At 41.1% G+C, this 21,181-nt stretch overlaps 1 protein-coding gene across 4 annotated transcripts in view; it reads left to right on the forward strand.

The window, feature by feature from the left end:
• The window catches only part of TENT4B (terminal nucleotidyltransferase 4B), a 73,600-nt gene extending 52,796 nt beyond the window's left edge, over positions 1–20,804 (forward strand). For 2 of the 4 annotated variants that reach the window (XM_045076036.1, XM_004744142.3), the window contains 11 exons: positions 649–772; positions 2,492–2,538; positions 4,053–4,173; positions 6,498–6,605; positions 8,217–8,345; positions 9,098–9,311; positions 10,672–10,798; positions 10,896–10,999; positions 11,103–11,290; positions 13,377–13,541; positions 14,701–17,413. In XM_045076036.1, the coding sequence (XP_044931971.1) occupies positions 649–772; positions 2,492–2,538; positions 4,053–4,173; positions 6,498–6,605; positions 8,217–8,345; positions 9,098–9,311; positions 10,672–10,798; positions 10,896–10,999; positions 11,103–11,290; positions 13,377–13,541; positions 14,701–14,877 (1,504 nt within the window). In that variant the 3' untranslated portion in view covers positions 14,878–17,413. Of the gene's footprint in view, positions 1–648; positions 773–2,491; positions 2,539–4,052; positions 4,174–6,497; positions 6,606–8,216; positions 8,346–9,097; positions 9,312–10,671; positions 10,799–10,895; positions 11,000–11,102; positions 11,291–13,376; positions 13,542–14,700; positions 17,414–20,435 lie in introns of those variants that run through there. The other 2 variants (XM_004744141.3, XM_004744143.3) reach the window with 2 other exon arrangements.
• Positions 20,805–21,181: the final 377 nt, after the last annotated feature.

A 21,181-nucleotide genomic window follows, 5' to 3' on the forward strand; every position in this document is an offset into this window, starting at 1 on the left:
ATCTGGATTCTGCATCTTTCTGTGTTTGTGTCTACTGGATTGCAAGTGTAAAGGCAGAGGCCAGGCCTTACATATTAACATTTAAAAATTTTTAAAAAGTCACCAGCACCTGTCCACCGAGCAAGTGTTCTGCATGGATATGTAATAAACTCTGGGAAAGCTGTTACTCCGTCTCCATTAAGACTTGTCTCCTTAGAATTTCTTATTTTATGTAACTCTTCTGGCATTTAAAAAAAAAATTAAATTCTGTATATTTAGCCTAGCTTCAGTTGTAACATTAAAATTAAGGTAGAAACAAACCTATGGGGGCGCCTGGGTGGCTCAGTCGTTAAGTGTCTGCCTTCGGCTCAGGTCATCATCCTAGGGTCCTAGGATGAAGCCCCACATCAGGCTCTCTGCTCAGTGGGAAGCCTGCTTTTCCCTCTCCCACTCCCCCTGCTTGTATTTCCTCTCTCACTGTGTCTCTCTCAAATAAATAAATCTTAAAAAAAAAATTTTTAAGGTAGAAACCTATGAACATCAAGTCATTAGCAAAGTTACAAGACTTAATTAGATAAGGTTATTTAAGATAGTGATTTCTCATTAGACTAGGCTTGCCCGTATTAACTTCTGCTTTTCTTTCTTTTTTTTTTTTTTCCTTCCCTGCAGTCTGCATGAAGAAATCAGTGATTTTTATGAATACATGTCTCCGAGACCGGAGGAGGAGAAGATGAGGATGGAGGTGGTGAACAGGATCGAGAGTGTGATTAAGGAACTCTGGCCCAGCGCGGACGTGAGTACCACCTTTCTGGGTAGCTGAGTGTCGAGGGCTGTGTCCCTGTCCACTGTGGACAGAGTCTGAGGAGTCCTCACACACAGGTCTATGTGCATTGGAACGCTTACGGTCCAATTAAATTTTAAAGGCAAATGGTTTCATCCAGCCGTTGGAATTTGGGGCATCCTGATTTTTTGCAGTGAATTTGATGACTTAGTTAAAACTATTTCTCTGTGCTGAATAGCAATACTAAAGGTAAACTCTACTCAGGATTCATTAGTATACAGAGAAGAAAGACCAATCAGGTCTTCTTGTAGAAGTGTGTTATTGGATCTGACGTATGAAAATCCCACTACTGTTTTGTTCCAACCTGCCGGTATAAATGTTATGTGATTATTTATAGCTGAACGAAAATGTCAAGTAGGAGTTTCTCATGTCATTAGAAGTGCATTTTCTTGGGCGAGTGCAGGCACAAGTCTGTGTTCTTGATATTGCTATTTCCTTCTTTCTGGCCCTTCCTTGTCTCCCTGTGCAGACCCACCCCGTGAACAGAACTTTGGCCCAGGATTTCCTCTTTGCTTATTTGTGGTTATTGTTGTTGAAACTAAGTGAATACCTTTTTAGGGCTTTTTTTTTTTTGAGGGTCTGTTATACAGTTTTGTGCATTCAAAGAAGTTAGAATGCATTATTCTGTGTTAAATGGCTTTTCTTTAGACTTCGTCATGGGATGGTGATGGGGGAGCCAGGGAAGTTTCCTTTGTCCAGTTGGCAAAACAGAAGAGCTTCGAATAAAATACTGTAGGTGAAGGGAATGGGGTGGGGGAGGGCACTGATACTTTATTGAGCAGCTGCTGTGTGGTCACATGCATTCTTCTGTGTGATCCCAGTCCATGGGTCTCAGTGGCGGCTGAGTTTGCCACCCAGGGGTCCCTTGGCAATGTTGGAGACATTTTTCGTTATCATTGACTGGTAAGGTGCTCTCGGCATACGGTGGGTAGAGGCCAAGGGTGTTCCTAAATGCTATGAAGCACAGGACAGCCCCTCCCAGATGGCTGTCTGCCCTGAACGTCAGCCATGCTGAGGCTGAGAAATCGGGATTTGGATTAATCCTCCTTCTTTGGAGATTGGGGTTTTTATCCATCCTTTTGTTCCCAGAGGAGAGACCCATAGCTGTGGCTCCATTCCCAGGTCCAGCTCACCTCTGGGGCTGAGCGTTAACCCCTTCGTGCAGTTCCTTGCCCACCCTGAGCCTTGCCCCGTGCTCCTCAGCTGGGGTAGGATGTGTCAGCACAATGTTAGGGTGATAGCACCTGCTGTTCCCAGGGGAGCTGGCCTCCCGCTGGAATAGTCTGACCCTAAATAACTCAGGGGCCTTGAGAAGATTTTCGCTTAGGGAACCCAAATTCCATCTTTGTTGAACAGGCTTCTGGCTTATAAGGGAACACGAATGACTTGAATATTACTTTTGAAACTTTTCTGTTTCACTCTGCATTTGATATTTTAACCTTACAAGTTTAAATTATATTCCTAATGTCTGCATAGGAGGTAGCATTCTTGCTTCTGGAAAGCGTAGTGTTACTAAAAAAAAAAAAAAAAAAAAAAAAAAACCCACCAAAAATAAAACCCCTTGTAGTACTAAAAAATACCAACAGAGGGTAGCAGAACCTTGACATTTCTCCATTGCATGGTGGCTTTCATCAGGTCCATACCTTAATGCAATAATTTTTTCTATTTCAGGTCCAGATATTTGGAAGTTTTAAAACTGGCCTGTATTTACCTACTAGGTTAGTACATTTGTGAAGCTTTCAGCGGATTGTGCATTTTTTTTAGATTTTGGCTGTTGACGGTGGAAGAGTAGAAGCAGAAAGAGATTTATGAAATGAAAATTCACTTTATCAGTATTTTATTCGAATTACCTTGAGGGTGGAGTGTCTCTTGAGGCGACCCTCTCAGACTGATACCCGTGTCGTCTGGGATGGACGTGGAAGGGCGCAGGTAGCAGTGGGCTCGGCTAACCGTTCCAGCAGGTGACCGCCTGCCTGCAGAAAACTGTTTGCCTCCTTAACTCAGTCCACTCACTCAGATGTCACTGTCCTATTATGACAAATCATGAGATCATACAGTACAGCCGTGGACCGCCCCCCCACCCCGCCCGAAGGCCAGCACTGTCGTCTGTTCTTAAGAGCTCAGACTATAGCTGCTGTTCTAGCTTCTGGACCCGGAGCTTCAGGCTCCAGACTCTTCTCTGAGGAAGGCCCCTGTTAACGTCAGTCTTCCTACATAAGGCCAGTCTCGGCCCCCAACCTGGGACAGGGCGGGGCCTTTTTGGGGATGATAAGGCTTCCCTGGGGGGCAACAATGTGTTTTCTATCAACTGAAATTTCACCATGTATTTGTTTTTGCTTTTATTGTGGTAAGAACACTTCATTTGACACTTACTCTCTGAACACAGTTTTGGGCGCATAGTACTGTACAATTTTAACTCTGGGCGTCCATCATGTTTTTGATTTTTGAGCTGGATTTGATCTACTTTTCCCAAGCTTAAAATGTGTTGATGTGGAGAGATCCTAGCAATTTCTGTTCTGCCTGTTGCTCTCGTAGGCCTGCAAAAGCCGTAAAATATCCAACTTGGAGTTCATGAATAGTTTTCCTTATTTAGGTTCTAAGTGTCAGCAAAACCTTGAGTCACTCTGAAAATTTTAATTGAGTTTTCTGAATATGTAGTACCTTCCCATAGTTCAGATTGAAAAGGCACAGCAATAATTACCATGAAAAGCGCGAATCCCACCTGTGTCCCCTGCTCCTTGGAGGAGTCCCTGGTACCAGTTTCTCACACATCCTTCCATGAACGTTCTATACATATAAAAGGAAATGCATGTGTGTTTTCTTCCTTTTTCATCCAAATGATGGCATCCCACATACACTGTTTGCAGCTTAACTTTTCACACTTAATTACCTGAATCAGAGTCAGTTCATCTCATGCATATGGGCATGTCTCAGGTTTTCTAGTCCCAGAAGCCTTTATGAACAGGAAATGTTCACTGGTGTTTTTCGAGGTTTTACTTCTTTCAAAACCCCCGTTTCCTGAGGCCTGACTTCTGTGAAATGACCAGCAGAAGATGGTTGTTAAGGTCACCAGCCCCCCCAAAGCAGCCACCACCAACACATTTGGTCTTCACCGGGCAGTGTGAGAAATAGGTTTTCACTGCACTAATTTGAAGTCTGGAAGCCTGAGCGTGAGTGAAAACGAGTATAGTTTCTTCTTCAGACAACTTTTGTGTGTATGTTCTGTGCTCAGTGACATTGATCTCGTGGTGTTTGGGAAGTGGGAGAACCTTCCCCTCTGGACCCTGGAAGAAGCTCTTCGGAAACATAAAGTTGCTGATGAGGATTCGGTGAAAGTTCTAGACAAAGCAACTGTAAGTTCTTCCGACATTTCATCTAAAAATTTCTGGTTACTAATGCATGAAACTTGCAAAATTAAAATTTAATTTTGGTGAGCAGAGTTGGCATCTCAGTAAATGATTCTCTTCTTTCATTAATGATCACAGTCCTTGTATATAAATTTTTGTTTGTGACATAAATGAAATCGTTGTGGTTATATAGTTCTTTAAAAAATAATACTCAATTTTATTACACATAATATCACTGTAGAGTTTTTACATATAAAAAGTATAATTAAAAATACGGCTCTCGGGTGGTTGGGTTATGGACACTGGGGAGGGTATGTGCTGTGGTGAGTGCTATGAAGTGTGTAAACCTGGCGATTCACACACCTGTACCCCTGGGGCTAATAATACATTATATGTTAATAAAAAATAAATAGGATACTAGAAAACTAGAGACAAAAAAAATATGGCTCTCTATTAAACAGTTTATAGTGACACAGAAGGTCTTGCTTGTCTCTCTTACTTTGTGTCCTTGAAAAATTGTATATGCAGTTGACCTTGACCAGCGTTGGGGGTTCCCTACACAGTTGAAAATCCACATGTGATCTTGGATGCCCTCAAAACTAAGAGCTCTCGTTTGAGTAGGAGGATTACTGATAACATAAATAGTTGGTTAGCACATATTTTGTGTGTTCTATGTATCATAGACTATGTTCTTAGGATAAAGCAAGCTAGAGGGAGGAAAATGTTAGGAAAATCATAGGGACAGTACATTTACAGTATTGCATAAAATTGTGTAAAAGTGCAGCCACACAGTTGAATCTTGTGTTGTTCAGGGGTCAACTGTAAAGGAAATTTTATAGATGAAGAACTTGATATTTTAACTAGATCTAGATTGGCCATTAAAGAATTTTTGTGGGTGCTCATCACAGAAATAAATGTATCTATTTTAGAAGTTTGGAGTTTTGTATGTTAGCTTTTCAAAAACAACTCATACTGTTTCTTACCAAAAGCTATCAATTTGGAAACCCAGTTCTGCACACAGATTTTGCTGGCCTGAGTTTTCTAATACAAGGTGCAAATAGAGCCTTTAAAAAAACAAAAAACAAAAAACCTATATAAGTAATCTCTGTACCCAGCATGGAGCTCAAATTCACAACCCTGAGATCAAGAGTCACATACTCTTGGGGCGCCTGGGTGGCTCAGTGGGTTAAAGCCTCTGCCTTCGGCTCAGATCTTGATCTCCGGGTCCTGGGATCGAGCCTTGCATCGGGCTTTCCACTCAGCAGGGAGCCTGCTTCCCGCCCCCCCCGCCCCCCCATCTCTCTCTGCCTGTTTCCCCGCCTACTTGTCATCTCTGTCAAATGAATAAATAAAATCTTAAAAAAAAAAAAAAAGAGAGAGTCACATACTCTTTTGACTGAGCCAGCCAGGCACCCCAGAGCTTTTTTTAAATTAAGTTCAATTATTTAACATACAGTGTATTATTAATTTTGGAGGTAGAGTTCAGTGGTTGATCAGTTACATATATTACCCAGGGCTTGTTACATCACATGCTCTCCTTATATGCCCACCACCCAGTTACCAACCCGCCTCACCTTTCTTCCAGCAACCCTCAGTTTATTTCCTATGGTTAAGAGTCTCTTGGGGCGCCTGGGCGGCTCAGTGGATTAAAGCCTCTGCCTTCTGCTCAGGTCATGATCCCAGAGTCCTGGGATCGAGCCCCGCATCAGGCTCTCTGCTCAGTAGGGAGCCTACTTCCTCCCCTCTCTCTGCCTACTTGTGATCTCTGTCAAATAAATAAATAAAATCTCTTAAAAAAAAAATCTTAAAAAAAAAAAGAGTCTCTTATGGTTTGCCTTTTTAAAATTTTTTTAAGAATTTCTAATATCTCATATAAGTCGTTCGATCTTTTTTTAAAATTTGAGACTAATTCTGTGTCTTCTCTTGGTAGGTTGTTTTATAGGCTAGTTGCAAAACTGACCAATATTGTGCTTAACCTAATCTAGCAGTTTACTCATAGGAACATTTTGCTGATGGGCCTGACGTTCATAAGTCTTGGTGTTATACTGAGTTGAAAACTGTTATCCAAAGCACAGAATATTGAAGGTTTTTTTACCTGATTTCAAAATCCTCAGCCAGTAGAAATGATAGAGGACACTGTGGGGCTAAATGCTGAATATGTAAAGTACCCATAGGCCAAGTGAACTGTGGCATGCAGTGTTTGGGACCCTCGAGGGTTTTTGTGTCCTCATGAGGAGGCTGAGACCTCAAGTCTAGGAACCTTTCCATCCCCCGACTGTGTTGTTCAATTAGGTTCATGTATTTTAATTTTGCCTTTCTTCTCTTTCTAGGTACCTATTATTAAATTAACAGATTCTTTTACTGAAGTGAAAGTTGATATCAGCTTTAATGTACAGAATGGCGTGAGAGCAGCTGACCTCATCAAAGATTTTACCAAGGTCAGAGAATTCGTACTGTTGATTCAGTGAAGCTCTGAGAAATGGAGTTTTGTTTGGAGGTTCTGTTGCAGTAGTGTTCTGATACGCCTTGCTAAGCCATTTTCATGTGTGTATGGCTGACCAGTGCTGCTTTTCTGTGCAGTGGCCTTACTTTCCTTGAATCTGCTTGTAATAATCAGTCATTTATAATGTGACTTCAAGTCCAGGGTTTGGAAACCTTCTGAGGAACTTCTCTGCTCTTGATTCTTCCTTTTAGGGGACATAAGGGCTGAAGTGCTGAATAATCCCTCTTGTCTGCTTTTAATCTCTCAAGAGTTTAGATGAGAACATCCTGAGCCCCCAGGTCTCCTGTAAGGGAGTTCCTGCAGGTTTCCCTGCTTTGTCTTGAGGTGATTTAATGTCTATTTTCATTTGTCCCACATTCTTCCAAGACATGAAGAAGTTGTCAACATCTTCAGAACATTCTCATGCGTAGACATGTCAGCCTGTTTCTCAAGAAACGTTAACTGCTTCACATAGAATATCTTTTCTGAACACTCAAAATACTTCTATGGACTCTACAGATTCACGTTTTTTGTTTCTTTATAAGAAAAAAATGTAACTACCTTATCGTGTTATAAACATTATATTCTTGTATAAGTGTGTAGAGTATAGGAAAGCAGAGAAAGGAAAAAATTATCCATAATCCCACTCTTTTGGAGGTGTTAGGTGTGTGGAAATTTTCTTTTTCCCAGCAAAGAAACCTTTTTTTTTCAATTGAGAGTAATATGCGTGATAGAAAATTTACCAATATCAAAGGAAAATGGAAAATGAGTCACTTTATACCTTAGGTTTAGATCAGTTTCATGGGATTTGCCATCATCAGCCTTTCTTTTTGGCTTGTTTATCCTATTGAAATTTTTGTTTTTCCAAGAAATTTTTCAAGTTTCTGTGAACTCTGTTATCTTTTTCTACCCACCCCTCTCCTTCTCCGCACGTTGTTTCTGATGATTATCCTCCTGAAAGTTTTAACAAAATGGCATGCTATATACACATCCTCTCATACTTTTTAGAAGTTTTCATGTCAGCACAGATCAGTTTCCTTCACAGTAGTCCTTTGTCAGGGTATGTCCTGCTTTGGCAGGGGCTGTGCACAATCATCCAGAAACCCTGGTCTGCTTGCCGGAGCGCCACCTGAGGAAAGTGCTTCCTTCCATTCCCACTAGTGTTGTGTTTTACACCTTCAGAATTTGTCCTGTTCCGTTTCTGTTACCTGTTTACAAGTCAGTAGCGTATGGTAATAGACAATAATATAGTGAGAAATAGATATGCAGTGTAGTAATAAATATGGTAATAAATGAGTGTCCTCAAATAGATGCTCGTGTGTCTGTCCCATAGTGAGTGCTTGATGCTGTTATTTACGTCTGCCTGTTTTAGATCTCTAGATGTGAGGAGAAAATCCTTAATTACTCACAGCTTATTTTTTTTCTAGCTTGCTCTTAAAATAGAAAATTAAGTGGATTGGATATCTCCACGAAAGTTTGTAATATAAGGACCAGTTTATGCTCCTGATAATGCTTTAGCACAATTACTGAACTAGGAATTCACTGAAAATATAATTTTCTTTTTCAGAAATACCCTGTATTACCATACTTGGTTTTAGTATTGAAACAATTCTTATTACAGAGGGACCTTAATGAAGTATTTACAGGTGGAATTGGTTCATATAGTCTCTTTTTAATGGCAGTCAGTTTCCTTCAGGTAAGTTGTTTGATTATACCATGCCTAGTGTACACCAAAATAAAATAGATCAATTTGGAATCATTTTGGGGGAAAATGGAAATCAAGTTCTAATTGGAATGCTTCCCTTAATTACTTACGACTTTTCCCTCTAAACTGGGTACCTTTTTATAATTTAACAAATAAGTATTTTTAAATCCCAGGAACGAAATTTTTTGTTTTTAATCTCATACGCTCGAGTAGTTTTAAGAATCCTCACTCAGATTTTAATGTGTAGGTACGGCATGGTTTCCATACATGTAAGTAGTAGTATAAATGCGAAAATCAAGAATCACTTCTAAACCTCGAATCTTAGAAGTTCAGCTGGAATTGAGATGGGCTGTCAGGGTGGAGTGAGTTTTGAAGTCTTAACATTGTCTGTGACTGTGTATGGGGCACAGTGTTTCCAACTGCCCGACTCTGTTCGTGAGTCAGAATGGCTTCCCTGATGGGCTGGGCCCCGTCAACCCCGTCAGCACCGTTGGGCAGCTATAAAATTCAGCCTTGAATCTTATAAACAGATTGTCGCCCCCCAGTTGTGTACCCATGGGCTTTCGTGTTGTCTGTACCAGCAGTTTATGGCCGCCGTGCCTCCGTTTCCCTGTCAGCTGCTATCCTCGCTAAAATTAGGATAGTGCTCTTTTGTGAAGTTACGATGTCACTTATTCTCCCCACCTTGATAATTTAGAGAAAAGCCAATGTAATTTCTTTTTTTTTTTTTTTCCTGGTTTTAGTTACATCCCAGGGAAGATGCTTGCATCCCCAATACAAACTATGGTGTTCTCTTAATAGAATTTTTTGAATTATATGGACGACACTTCAATTATTTAAAGACTGGCATCCGGATAAAGGATGGTGGTTCATATGTGGCCAAAGATGAAGTACAGAAAAATATGCTCGATGGCTACAGGCCGTCGATGCTTTATATTGAAGATCCTTTACAACCAGGTATTGAAATTAGGTAAATTTGTGGGCATTCAAAGAAAGGGCGTTGTCCGTATTGAACTTCAAGCTCTCTTTAGAGGCGGAGCCCCTGGCCAGCTCAGTCATTGGAGCATGCGACTCTTGATCTTGGGGTTGCGAGTTCGAGCCCCAGGTTGGGTGTAGAGATTACTTAAATAAACACATCTTTCAAAGAAAAACCTCTCTTTAGATGAAAAATGAAAGATTAACTTCTGATTTACTCATTCTTTTTCATCAAAATCTTTTGTACGAAAACACACATGTACGCGTGCACACCCCAGAAAAACACGCCTCATACTCCCAGTGTGTTGGGAGTAGGATCCGTCTGACCCTGAGAGGCCAGGGAGTGTAGGTATAGGTAGTAGCTGCTGGGCGGGGCGGGGTGGGGGCCTGTGCGCATCTGCAGACTGAAGGCCATTGTTTTGCTTTGTTGTGTCCTCATTGCCCCCGATTCCAGCCATTGGTCACCCACGGCTTTCAGTGAGGTTTCTGAAGTCCTCAGAGGCAGGTAGCCTGGTAAATACGTCAGAAATGATGAGCAGAAGGGCTCAAGGAGACCATTTGATTGCCTTTTGGGCCCCTTCATTCATCTTCTAATTTTACATGGTCTTCCTGTGCCTTTCCCAGCTTCCCATTGGCTTGAAAGGGACCAGGAGATCCTTTCCCTGCTTATGTGGGGCTGTGTTTGTTTGCTTGTATCCTAGTTTTTCTGGGCAATATTTTTTCTCACTATAACTGTAAAAATATTTAGATTCTACATTATCAGATTTCAGTGGAGATGCCTTTAATCATTTGCTAACTTTGAAAATGGATAAGGAAAGGGAGTTGAGAGACAGGATAGTTGCCCAGGGGCTCTTTTCTGGCTGATTTGTCGTATTATAAGCGTTAATAGTTCTTTGTGTTTATTCATTGAGGAGATGTTTGTCAGAGGGCTACTCGACCCAGAGGGCACAAAGATTTTCAGCAAGATGGTCCTTGCTTAAAATTTCTTACCAGAGATATTTGGATAGCTAATAGAAACAAAAGATAGGGATGTCTCGGCTTATACCTTGGTTTCATTCTTAGGAGAGCGCAGTGGGTTAACTCCTTTTGTTTGTATGACTATGTGGAATAGTCCCTGTTGGGCCCGGGTGCATTTAGGCAATTTCTATGCCATAACATACATATTGCATGATACACACGTTCAGAGCCTGGGGAGTTGTGAGGACAGCTGCCCGCCCAGTTTCTTTGTGCAACTGTAACAGGAAAGTAATTGTCATGCTCTTCTGAAATGGGGCCCATGAGCATTTAGTTCTTCCTAAGCAATGGTCACGCTTACTATCTTCTATATGCATTTCTTTTAAAGGTAATGATGTTGGAAGGAGTTCATATGGGGCCATGCAGGTGAAACAGGCCTTCGATTATGCCTATGTTGTTTTGAGTCACGCTGTCTCACCAATAGCCAAGTACTACCCCAACAACGAAACAGAGAGGTAAAGGCGTAACTAAAGTCAGCCCGTTGGGTCAGAATTGATTGTGGCTTATCTCCAAATTAATGACCCCCTCTTCTTTTTCTTTGAACATGTGCAGCATACTAGGTAGAATAATTAGAGTGACCGACGAAGTTGCCACGTACAGAGATTGGATCTCAAAGCAGTGGGGCTTGCAGAACAGGCCTGAGCCTTCGTGCAATGGTAAGAGCTTTTCGTTGATCGATTCACCGAGCATTAGTGGCTTTTCTGTGTTGTGTGTGTTTAATGGGAAGAAACGTTTTCCAATCTTTTGCCACTCTTTCAGGAAATGGTGTTACCTTGATAGTAGATACTCAGCAGTTAGATAAATGTAATAATAATCTATCTGAAGAAAATGAAGCCCTTGGAAAATGTAGAAGTAAAACTTCGGAATCTCTTAGTAAACACTCTTCAAACTCTTCATCAGGTCCAGTGTCTTCCTCTTCTGCCACACAGTCCAGCTCTAGTGATGTCGTAAGTATGAGAAGATGGCTTTTCTGAACCTAGACACTTAGGAGTTCTGTTGTGGGGGTGACTCTGTCTAGAGGGCTAAGCCTATCTCCTTCTCTTATTTGCTACTGGGAAATTTTAATAACTTCACTGATTATACACATCCCCCACCCTGGATGGAAATTTTTAAGCGTATGGCAAGAGTGAAAGAATTTTAGCGAGTGTCCGTGTATATCCCCATTAGATTCTGCCATTAACATGTGCCTTGCTTATCACGAAGCTAGCTGTTCATTCATCCCTCTGTCCACTAATTCATCTTATTCTTTGGTATGGTTCAAAGTAGATCACAGACACTTCCCCCAAAGTACTACGGCATGCTCCTCATGACCAGAGTTCAGTATTTGTGTAGTTTTTCCTTTTGATATAAAATCGATGCACAAGGAAATCTTAATTGTACTTAACCACGCTATACACGTGTGTAACCCCAACTATAACAAGATACAGGCTGTTACCGTCCTCCCAGAGAAGTGCTTCATGATGCTTTCCAGTCAGTCCCGCATCCACCCCAGAAGTAACCGCTGCTAGGATTTTCTGATACCCCGGGTTGGTTTCGCCTGTTCCAGAATTTCACGAGCAGAATGATTACAGCGTATACTCTTTTGCGTAAGGCTTCTAGCACTCAGTAATGTTTTTGAGCTGCTGCTTCTTTTTTTTTTTTTTTTTTTAAGATTTTATTTATTTATTTGTCAGAGAGAGATAAGAGTGAACACAGGCAGACAGAGTGGCAGGCAGAGGCAGAGGGAGAAGCAGGCTCCCTGCCCAGCAAGGAACCCGATGTGGGACTCAATCCCAGGACACCGGGATCATGACCTAAGCCGGCATGATTGGTTAAGGCAGCCTCTTAACCAACTGAGCCACCCAGGCGTCCCTGTTTTTGAGCTTCTTGATGGAAGTTTCAAAAATTGAGATATAATTCACATGAAGTTCACTGTTTTAAAATGTGTAGTTCGGTGGTTTTTAGTGTATTTCAGTGTATTCACAGAAATACTGTATTCACTAAGTCCGGGACATGGCCGTTATCCAGAGAGAAACCTGGTAGCAGCCCCTGACGATTCCTCCTTCCCCGCAGCCCCCCGGCAGCCGCGCCTCTACTATCTGACTCCAGCCCTGATTGAATTTTTAGGATCAGTTATACCTAAAGTTTTCCTCATCATGGTTAATTTTGAGTTTACTTAATTGAAATATAAAATGGGTTTACCCATTACTTAAATTTTGACTTTATTAGTGTATGATATAAAGAGTAATAGTCTAAATATGGAAGGGACGTGATTTTATGCTGTTGTTGATGACACGTGTCCTGGTGGAGTCAGGAATCCTCACGTGGCAGTCTCCTGTGTGCCTCTGGTTCCCAGAGCAGAGCTGTACAGGAGGCCCCTGAGCGGGAGGTTCCAGATGCAGCAGGGTGGGGACAGAGACGGCCTCAGGAGGGAGCCTTAGGGCCCAGGAGTGTGTGTCGCTGGGTAGAGCGTGGAGGGGAAGGGTCGATCTGAGGGGAGAAGTAGCGCAGTCCAGGCCCAGGCAGTCCAGAAACAGGTGGGGTGCAGCCCATGGTCTCCAGGAAGGCCCTCACGGGGGTGGGGGGGAGTTGGTTGGAGGCCTCACTGATGGGTTATTGCAGACTCGCCGAAATTGAGACTTCAGAACCAATTGTTTTGGTTTTGGTTGAGTCAGGACATAGGGCCTCGTCTTTGCCACGTTCTTTCCACGGTACCATGGTTCATTTCCTATAAATAGTTGTGCAAATAAACTTGGACCTCTGTGAGCCCCTTCAGGGTCAGTTAGCGAGGTCGGACATGGCAATAGATTTAGCAATGAACAGAGACTCTCTGATAAAGTAACCGACTTTGAATGTTTGGAGGGGAATTTGTGGAAGAAGGGAACCTTAAGCAGCTAATTTTATAAATTCCTCAGGGGGCTTCCTTTAACTCCCAGATGTTTAAATTTAGTCCCGAGAGTACCTAGCCAGTGTTGTTTATCCTCCTGAATATTGAATTTCTAAATTATTAATATGTCCCATTATAACTCGTATGACTCGTATGACTTGTGTTAGGATTCCGACGCGACGCCGTGCAAAACCCCAAAACAGCTGCTCTGCCGTCCGTCCACGGGGAACCGAGTAGGGTCGCAAGATGTGTCCTTGGAGTCCTCTCAGGCAGTTGGGAAAATGCAGAGCACCCAAACCACTACCACCTCCAACAGCACCAACAAAGCTCAGGTGTGTGGAATGTGCGGTTTTGATCGTTAGTATTCAGTACAAAATATTTAGAACTTCTTACACATGAATTTCTGTATGTTACATGGAAGATAGACATATATATATATATATATATATATATATATATATATACACACACATACATCATGGGTTTGAAGAAAACTCCATGTTTAAAGGACAAACCTGGTTTTTCTAAGAAGTTCCACAGCACAGTGCTTCTAGTAATAGGATGTCCTGAAGATCGTCATGAGACACCCTTGTAATGTAAACCTCTGATGGGAATTCAGTGACTTGTCCTTATAAGGTGTCCCCGCCAACCCACCTTTTTGCAGATTCAGCATTTAAAAAAATTTCATTGAGTCATAAAAAGATTGACTTGTACTTGAGGTGAGCTCCTGTGAAGCTTGTGCATGATCTCTCGGCAATGTCGTGCATATCTGGGAGTAACATCCTTTTTTATATTTTAACGCTCAGTACCTAGTTGCTTGTGTTGAAATGATCAGGCAGTAGTCAACCATGGTCGTTCAGTGCCTGTCAGCTTTGACTTAAAAAGGCCACAGAAAATACTCTATTTTCAGTTTTGTAGTTGCCTAAAATTTTGTTGATCGTGAAGAATGAATCAACATGAAGAAAGGAGCTATCTCCTACTGGGCTCTGACCCTCAGTGCCCCGGGGACCCTGCGGAAGACCTCTAGGCAGTAGAGATGGGTTCTTAACGTTCATCACCTCCTGTGTGAGCTGACGCAGAATCCAGTGTACCTCTACAGCCCTCATCATGTGCACCAAACCCAGATCCATTTAGAAATGGCAGTTAAAGTGACAGCAGGGAAGGGGCTGCTAGGCGTGACGACCACTGATGGGGCAGTGCACCTGTGTGTCTAAGGGCTTCTTCCAGGAATGCCATTTATTATGTGCTGCATTGGTGGGTAGGTTCCTTGAGAAAAGTGTTAACATTCCATGCCCTCTGTTAGGCAGTCAAGGCAATATTCCAGTATTTTCAGTAAGTGTTAGAGCTCAAGAGTGTGAACCGCTGTAGCATCATTTTCTACTAGATAAGTCAGCATATTCCTCGTGTTGAAAGCGCCCCAAGTCAGGTCTTAGCGACGGTCTGTTGAATCCACAAGACTGATGTCTCTTTGACCATTTTGTCTCTCTGCAGCATGGATCAGCAAGGCTCTTCCGTTCTTCCAGCAAAGGCTTCCAAGGTACAACTCAAACAAGCCATGGTTCCTTGATGACAAACAAACAGCATCAAGGCAAATCAAATAATCAGTATTACCATGGCAAAAAGAGGAAACACAAGAGGGATGCCCCCCTCTCAGACCTTTGTAGATAGTCGGCGTTGTACGATGGACTGTCTTCTGTGTGCAATGATCTCATGCTCAGGACAGTTGGATAGGGACTCCTGGCATTCGGGAGCCTTACACTGTTCAGACTCTGATTTAGCAACTGCGTTTTTTCCCAGCTCGCCACGGAATGGATCATGAAGACTGACAACTGCAAAAACAAAAAGCAAGCAAAAAAGGGGGAAAAAAAAAAAAGGCTGCTCATTTGATAAGTCATATGCTACAACAGGGTCATTTTAAGATTTAAAGCTTGAATGTAAAATAAATCTATTTCTCATTGGCTTTATGCAGAGTTATAGGGAATAGTATTCAGTGTGGGTAGGGTGATAGAAACAAAAAACCGATTTCAGAGGATGGGGTGGGGAAAGAAAACAAAATTATCTCATAGGAAGTCCAGATTCCAAAGGGGAAAGTGATCTGTGCATGTTTTCTTTTTTTTTTAATATTTTTGCATATATTTACCATTTTATTGTGTGTATATATAGATGACCATATAGGAAATTGATATTTGTAATAGTGGATTTGTTAATACTTTTTACATAACATTACTGTTTAAATTGTAAACAGATTTTTCTCAGGATTAGTTTGAAAAATAATCTGACTTGTCATCTTAACATCCATATATAGGGAAGTGATTAGTTCTATTACTCAATTTGTTTTCCTCAGCATTGAAATGACTTACTAGAACCCTTGTGACCTGCTGCAAAAATTTTTCCTCTCTAAAGAAAAGGTTTATGGTGGCAAATGACGTTTTATTTTGTAAAAAAAAAAAAAAAAAAAAAAAATATGTACTATGTACTTTTGTGTAAACACTGAAAAATCTCTAGTCATCTCTAAGAATTACCTTGCAACTGTTTTTCTATAGTGCTGTCGTCTTGGGCAATGGGCAATTACATGACTTTGTGTTTGTTTCCTTTGCAGTCTTTTTGTTTTCTTTTGTTTTTCTTCCTAATAGGAAAAAAAAAAAAAAAAGCCACCCACGTCCGGTCCCGTTGCTGTGGCAGTGACTCCCCGAGTTCCACAGACTTTGCATGCTAGCTCCTCTAACCCTGTGTACCGCGCGCGCTTGTTTTTCTCATCTCTTCTTCTTTTTTAAATCCATGCTTAACTACTGTGGGAGAGAATAACTGTAAACAGCTTTAATTAAATCATACTTATAAAAAACTATTTTCTTATACTCCACTTTATGCTTTTGGTATTGTTGATCTTTAAAAATTAAATGGTCTTTGATAATGGATCTATTTTGTATTGCCTTATTAAGACCAAATACTTCTTGTCATCCCATTCTTTATCCTCTCCTTCCATGGAATTGTTATCTTTAATTAAAACTTTTTAAAACATTGGCTTGTTTCAATCCTACTGTAAATTTTGGTTGTGGTCCGCTTTGAGCGCCAATGAGATGTGTAATTCTGTTATCCATCACATGCTGAGTTTGAAACTCGGGAATATTGAATATAATAGGATGTAAGTGACATTTCTGAAAATGCTTTCTTTCAATGTGAAAGCTCTTATGTTTAGCATCAGTGTGTGTGGCTCTGTTAATTATAGCCATTTCTGAAATGAGATTCTTTGATAGATACGTATATATATACATATACGTGTGTGTATATACATGTACACACACGCACACACACATATAAAATACTATTGGCTTTAGGAATTTCTTTTATATACATTTATGAAATACTAAAGACCAATCAGACCATTAATGGACACTTAGTGTGACTTTTTAAAAAGAGAATAATGCTAAAGTAAGACCCAAACTGATGTCATCACTGCAATTAACACTTTTCGATCTGTTCGTATTTTAATTCGCAACGGAAAAATGTGTTCCACAACTGGAAACTCCTAATGCTTGTGTAAACCTGTGGAAAATTTTAAATGTGATGTTATGTTGACAATGTTTTAAATTTTCGAGTCCCATTTTATTCTGATCAGAATTTTTATCACGATGTTGAGCTTTCGTTCTTTGGAATTAGTTTGTCATAACATATTGTGCATAATCACAGTATTTATTTCTAGGACTCTTGCGAACGTGTAGACTGATGTTTACCGCGAAGGGAACAATTATTTATAAAATACTATTAAACCCAGTATTAGCTGCCTTTCTCAGACACTTAATACTTGCAGAGATCCATCGGTACATTTACCACACTGAAGTTTTTTTTTCTTCTCTTTTGTTTTAAGAATCACCCTCATTGTTGAAAGTAAATGTACTCTTAGGATGCAGATATTAGCGTTCCAATAAGCATGTGATTATATTAAGGTGGTGGTAGCGGGAAGATAATCTTGATTCCATTGGGAATCTTAGGTTTTCGTAAATCTATTGGGAAAATAGTTTTTCCTGTACTGCTGAAGTTTCTTTTTGGTAAACAGTATCTTTCTAAAAGAAAAAGCATGAAGGAGAAATTGAGGCGTGTCCTTATCCTCAAATGACCAGCATTGTATTTGTGAATACTGTGTATCTTGCAATGAACAGCGTGAAGCTGTTCATTTTTCAATCTGAAGTAAAAATACTTTCAAGAACTTTTAGTTGGCCTGCTCATTTGTTTTTGTGCATTTCATCTCTTATTTGACTCCTGTCTTTTTTTTCTTTTTTGCGTTCTGATACTTCCTATAAAGATTCTGTGACGATAGCAGAAACGTGTCATTTAAATACTACAGTCCATCCATATTCATGAGTCATAACCTTCCTCTGCTCGTCCTCGTAGAGAGGGATCTGACAAATTCTGACGCACTGTGGGACATTGCTCTGGCAGTTGGGTGTGTGCGTACCTGGTCCGTGTCGAAACTCCTTGAAAAGTCCTAACACACAGCCGGTTCTAGAGGTGCTGATAGGTCGTAGACATGTCCGCACAAAACCTGAGCGCTTGTCTTGATGACAAAAGTAACTGCATTTTTCCCCCCTCCAGTTTTAAGGTGTCCATTGAAGGTGCCTGGTTTCTGGTGTCTTTGTCTTGTTGGGAGATGTTGCACGTGGTTTTCAAACCTTACTTCAGTCTCGTGATCTGTTGGCCTGATGTGTGGTTGCCCTCCGGGCTTCAACAGTTGATTGTAGCCTATTTTGTCCTCATTTCAGTGTGTTTTACCTTTACGTGCATTTTGAGCCTGTCATTACAACTTGGATGATTTGCTTTGGCTCCAGGTACTCCTGGGTGAAGTCTTCCCAGGGTAAAAGCCTGCGTGTGCATGACTAATAGTCTTTTTCTTTCTTTTTTTTTTTTCCCCCTCTGAAGTCTCATACCTCCCAAGTGTTTTGTCATTCCCTCCCCCATGTCATGGTAAGTGTGAGCTGTACTTGTCTTACCCTGTGGACTAGCGTTTGGGGTTTCCAGAGCTGTAGGCGGGCCAGAAGAGAATGGCCACGGTCAGCTGCGGGACCCTCTTGCCGCCGCTTGCTTGCCGCAAAGACCTCTCCCCCTTGGCTAGGATGTAGTCAGTTATTAAGGCTGCTGTGTAGAAACCCCTAGAAATGCCCATTATCAGGTATGACTGTTAAGTTGCATTGGCCTTCTTACTGTTTGTGGTTGCGTGCCAATTTTATTTTAACGCTGAGCAGTATAGGTGGACGTGGGTCTGTTCCTTCAATGGTAACATGCTGTTGATTTCTTGGCTGTTTCAGTAGGAATGTTCATGGGAGGTTGGTTGCTTCTCATATAACTTCAGGAATTAAGTGGTAACATATAAAAAAAGATAGTCCCAATTTTGCTGTGATAAGTACTGAGGTGTTCAGCTAACGATGGGAAGAGCGCGTTCTCGCCCATCAGTTCTTGCTCTGCGAGCTCATTCAGCGGCTTCCATGAGTGGAGAGCAACATTCTCATCAACTGTTTGGTGAGGAAAGCATTCCATAAATGGCACTATTGAGCTTCATTGAGTAGAAAGTTATATTTAATAGTCACTTCATTATAATTTTCATCAGTGACAGAATTCATCTAGTGAAATATTTAGAGAACCACGCAGCATCACCGTGGGAACAAAGATGTCTAAGAGCAGCTCCTCGAAAGTGCTGTGTCTTGCCTCAGCTTCTGAGTTTCAGGAGTATCTTGTCAAAACATTGGAGGGCGGAATTGACGTTAAAAGAACAAATTGCAATACGCTGCTTACGCTGCTTTGGTATTGAACATAACTAAGAAACCAGTCAGATTTTACCATGGGAGTTATTTGCATGGCTCGAAAATGATGTAACCCAGAAGCCCGTTTCTCTCCCATCTAACTTCATGCCTCGAGCAACCTTCCCCCACCCCCCGCCATCAAAGATGATGACCTAACCAGCTGTAAAAATCAAATGTTGACAGCATTATTAACCAGGAGAATTGCTTCTAAACTCTGCTGATCTACTTGCTATCCAGAATTAAATATTTACTTAAGGGCTGTTTTTAGTTAATACACTGCTAATGTTTGTCTTGCTCTTATGCAGGTTTTGTGATTTTCAGTATTTGGCCTTTACTTTTCTACTTAAGTATACGCCCTATTAAATGTAACCTAGTCCATAGTCTACTAGCCAGAAGGAGGCCCCACTATACAAGAGATTGAAAGGGGGGGGGTGATGAATGGATCTCCTTTGGTAGTTGAGACCTTGGGTATCTCCTAGATTTACCGAGGGGAACATTCGCCCTATCACTAACAGCAGATGAGAACAGGAAATCTCTTGATTAGTGTATCTCAGCACAAGTGTTTATTAGCATTTGCACATCATTATCTTTGCATTTTAAAGGAGGTCCCTGTGGTTCTAGTCAGTCTTGTCCTCATGTTCTTCCAGCAGCTTCTATGGGACTACAAGGCCGGGGGCTCCCCTAAGCAGTCTGGGTGAATTTGCTAGGAGTGTTGTTTTACCTTAAAGATGCTGGAGTAACGATAGATGATGAAGTCTCACAAGCTGTTCCTTACCAGCACCGTGGGGTGGGCAGGTCACGGAGGGAGAAGCACTGTCTGAAGCCAGTAACTTACTTGGTGCGGCTAACTCAGTGCTTGTCTCTTCTAGATTAGTCAGTCGTACCTTCTAAAGAGACTGAGATTACTTACTGGCTATCAGCCAGGTTTTTGTTTTTTGGTTTTTTGTTTTGTTTTTTTGGTTTTTTTTTGAGTTCACACTTATCTCACCTTTCAGCTTGGGTTCTGTGCAGTCCATGGCTGTGCCCTAAATCGTTTTCATGATTACCTTTTATAGTCTGGTTGCGGTTTTTTATAGCTTATCTCTTTGTCCCTAAACTGAAATCTCCAGAATTTAAGATCCCTCTCTGATTTTTTTTTATATATTTAAATTTGAAAGATTAACTTAAAAAAAAAAAAGTCTTTTGAAAGTACTATGATTCTCAAATAACCCAAACACTTAGGACAAGTAGCCCAGCCTTCACTGTTCTCGTCACCAAAGAGCACCGTCTTACCGCACAGTGTGAACGGTGAACGTGGAGTTTCTGGATAGAAAACGTGAACAGACGAGAAAAACATCTTTTAGCGGAATATACATAGACGTATATGTATTTAGAAGTTTGGCAAGCCAGTGTTTGTTTTTAATAACCTTTTCATTTATTTCCTTCTCTGATTAGCATTGCCTACTGTGTTAAGAAATGCGGACTCCTGTGAGGTGCTGGAGGTTTGAATCATCTTGAAAGATTTCCAATCTTGTCTAGTTACCGCTGCAGAGACACTAAGGAATTTACCAGAAAAAGAGATTTGATACAAATGATTTATGAAATCTCGACATTCCCTGAGGTCATATGCTGGGCACCAGTTACTGATAACTATGAATGAATTGCACACCTGGAAGCTTTTTTTTTTTTTTAAGCTAACGACGATTTCTTCAAAGATGTCAATTGTTTGCCTTGAAAATTTTATAAATTGCCTTTCTACGCACATCTGCCCCCAGTGCTTACCATTGGGCTTATTATTCATAATCTGTAATTCAATAAAGGCCTTGTGCTTTCATTTATCTTCAAAACCTCTGGTATGAGCCTTTATGTAAAACTTGAAGAAAAGAAAAGAAAATTACCTTGTAATTACCTTGCTTAAAGAAAATTACCTTGTAATTCTAAAGGCGACCCTGTTTAGACTGATGAGAAAGGTTTTTCTGTACAGAGATGGCATTACTATGTGTTTTTAGCCTTTTTAATGCCAGTCTCGGAATAGGAGACCCTTTAAGATGCTATTTTTTTTCTCCTGCCCGGGTCCTAGCCAAAGATAGCGATGGGCCTCTCCACAGCCGCTGCGGACTGAAACCCGCCCCCTGTAGTCTGTTATTCACAAATAGCAGCCCAGTTCTAACCTTTGCTTTAATGTGTGTGTGGGGGGGGGG

The sequence above is a fragment of the Mustela putorius genome, unplaced genomic scaffold (genome assembly GCF_011764305.1).
Source record: "Mustela putorius furo isolate JIRA1106 unplaced genomic scaffold, ASM1176430v1.1 tig00000174_pilon_pilon_pilon, whole genome shotgun sequence".
Taxonomy (NCBI): domain Eukaryota; kingdom Metazoa; phylum Chordata; class Mammalia; order Carnivora; family Mustelidae; genus Mustela; species Mustela putorius.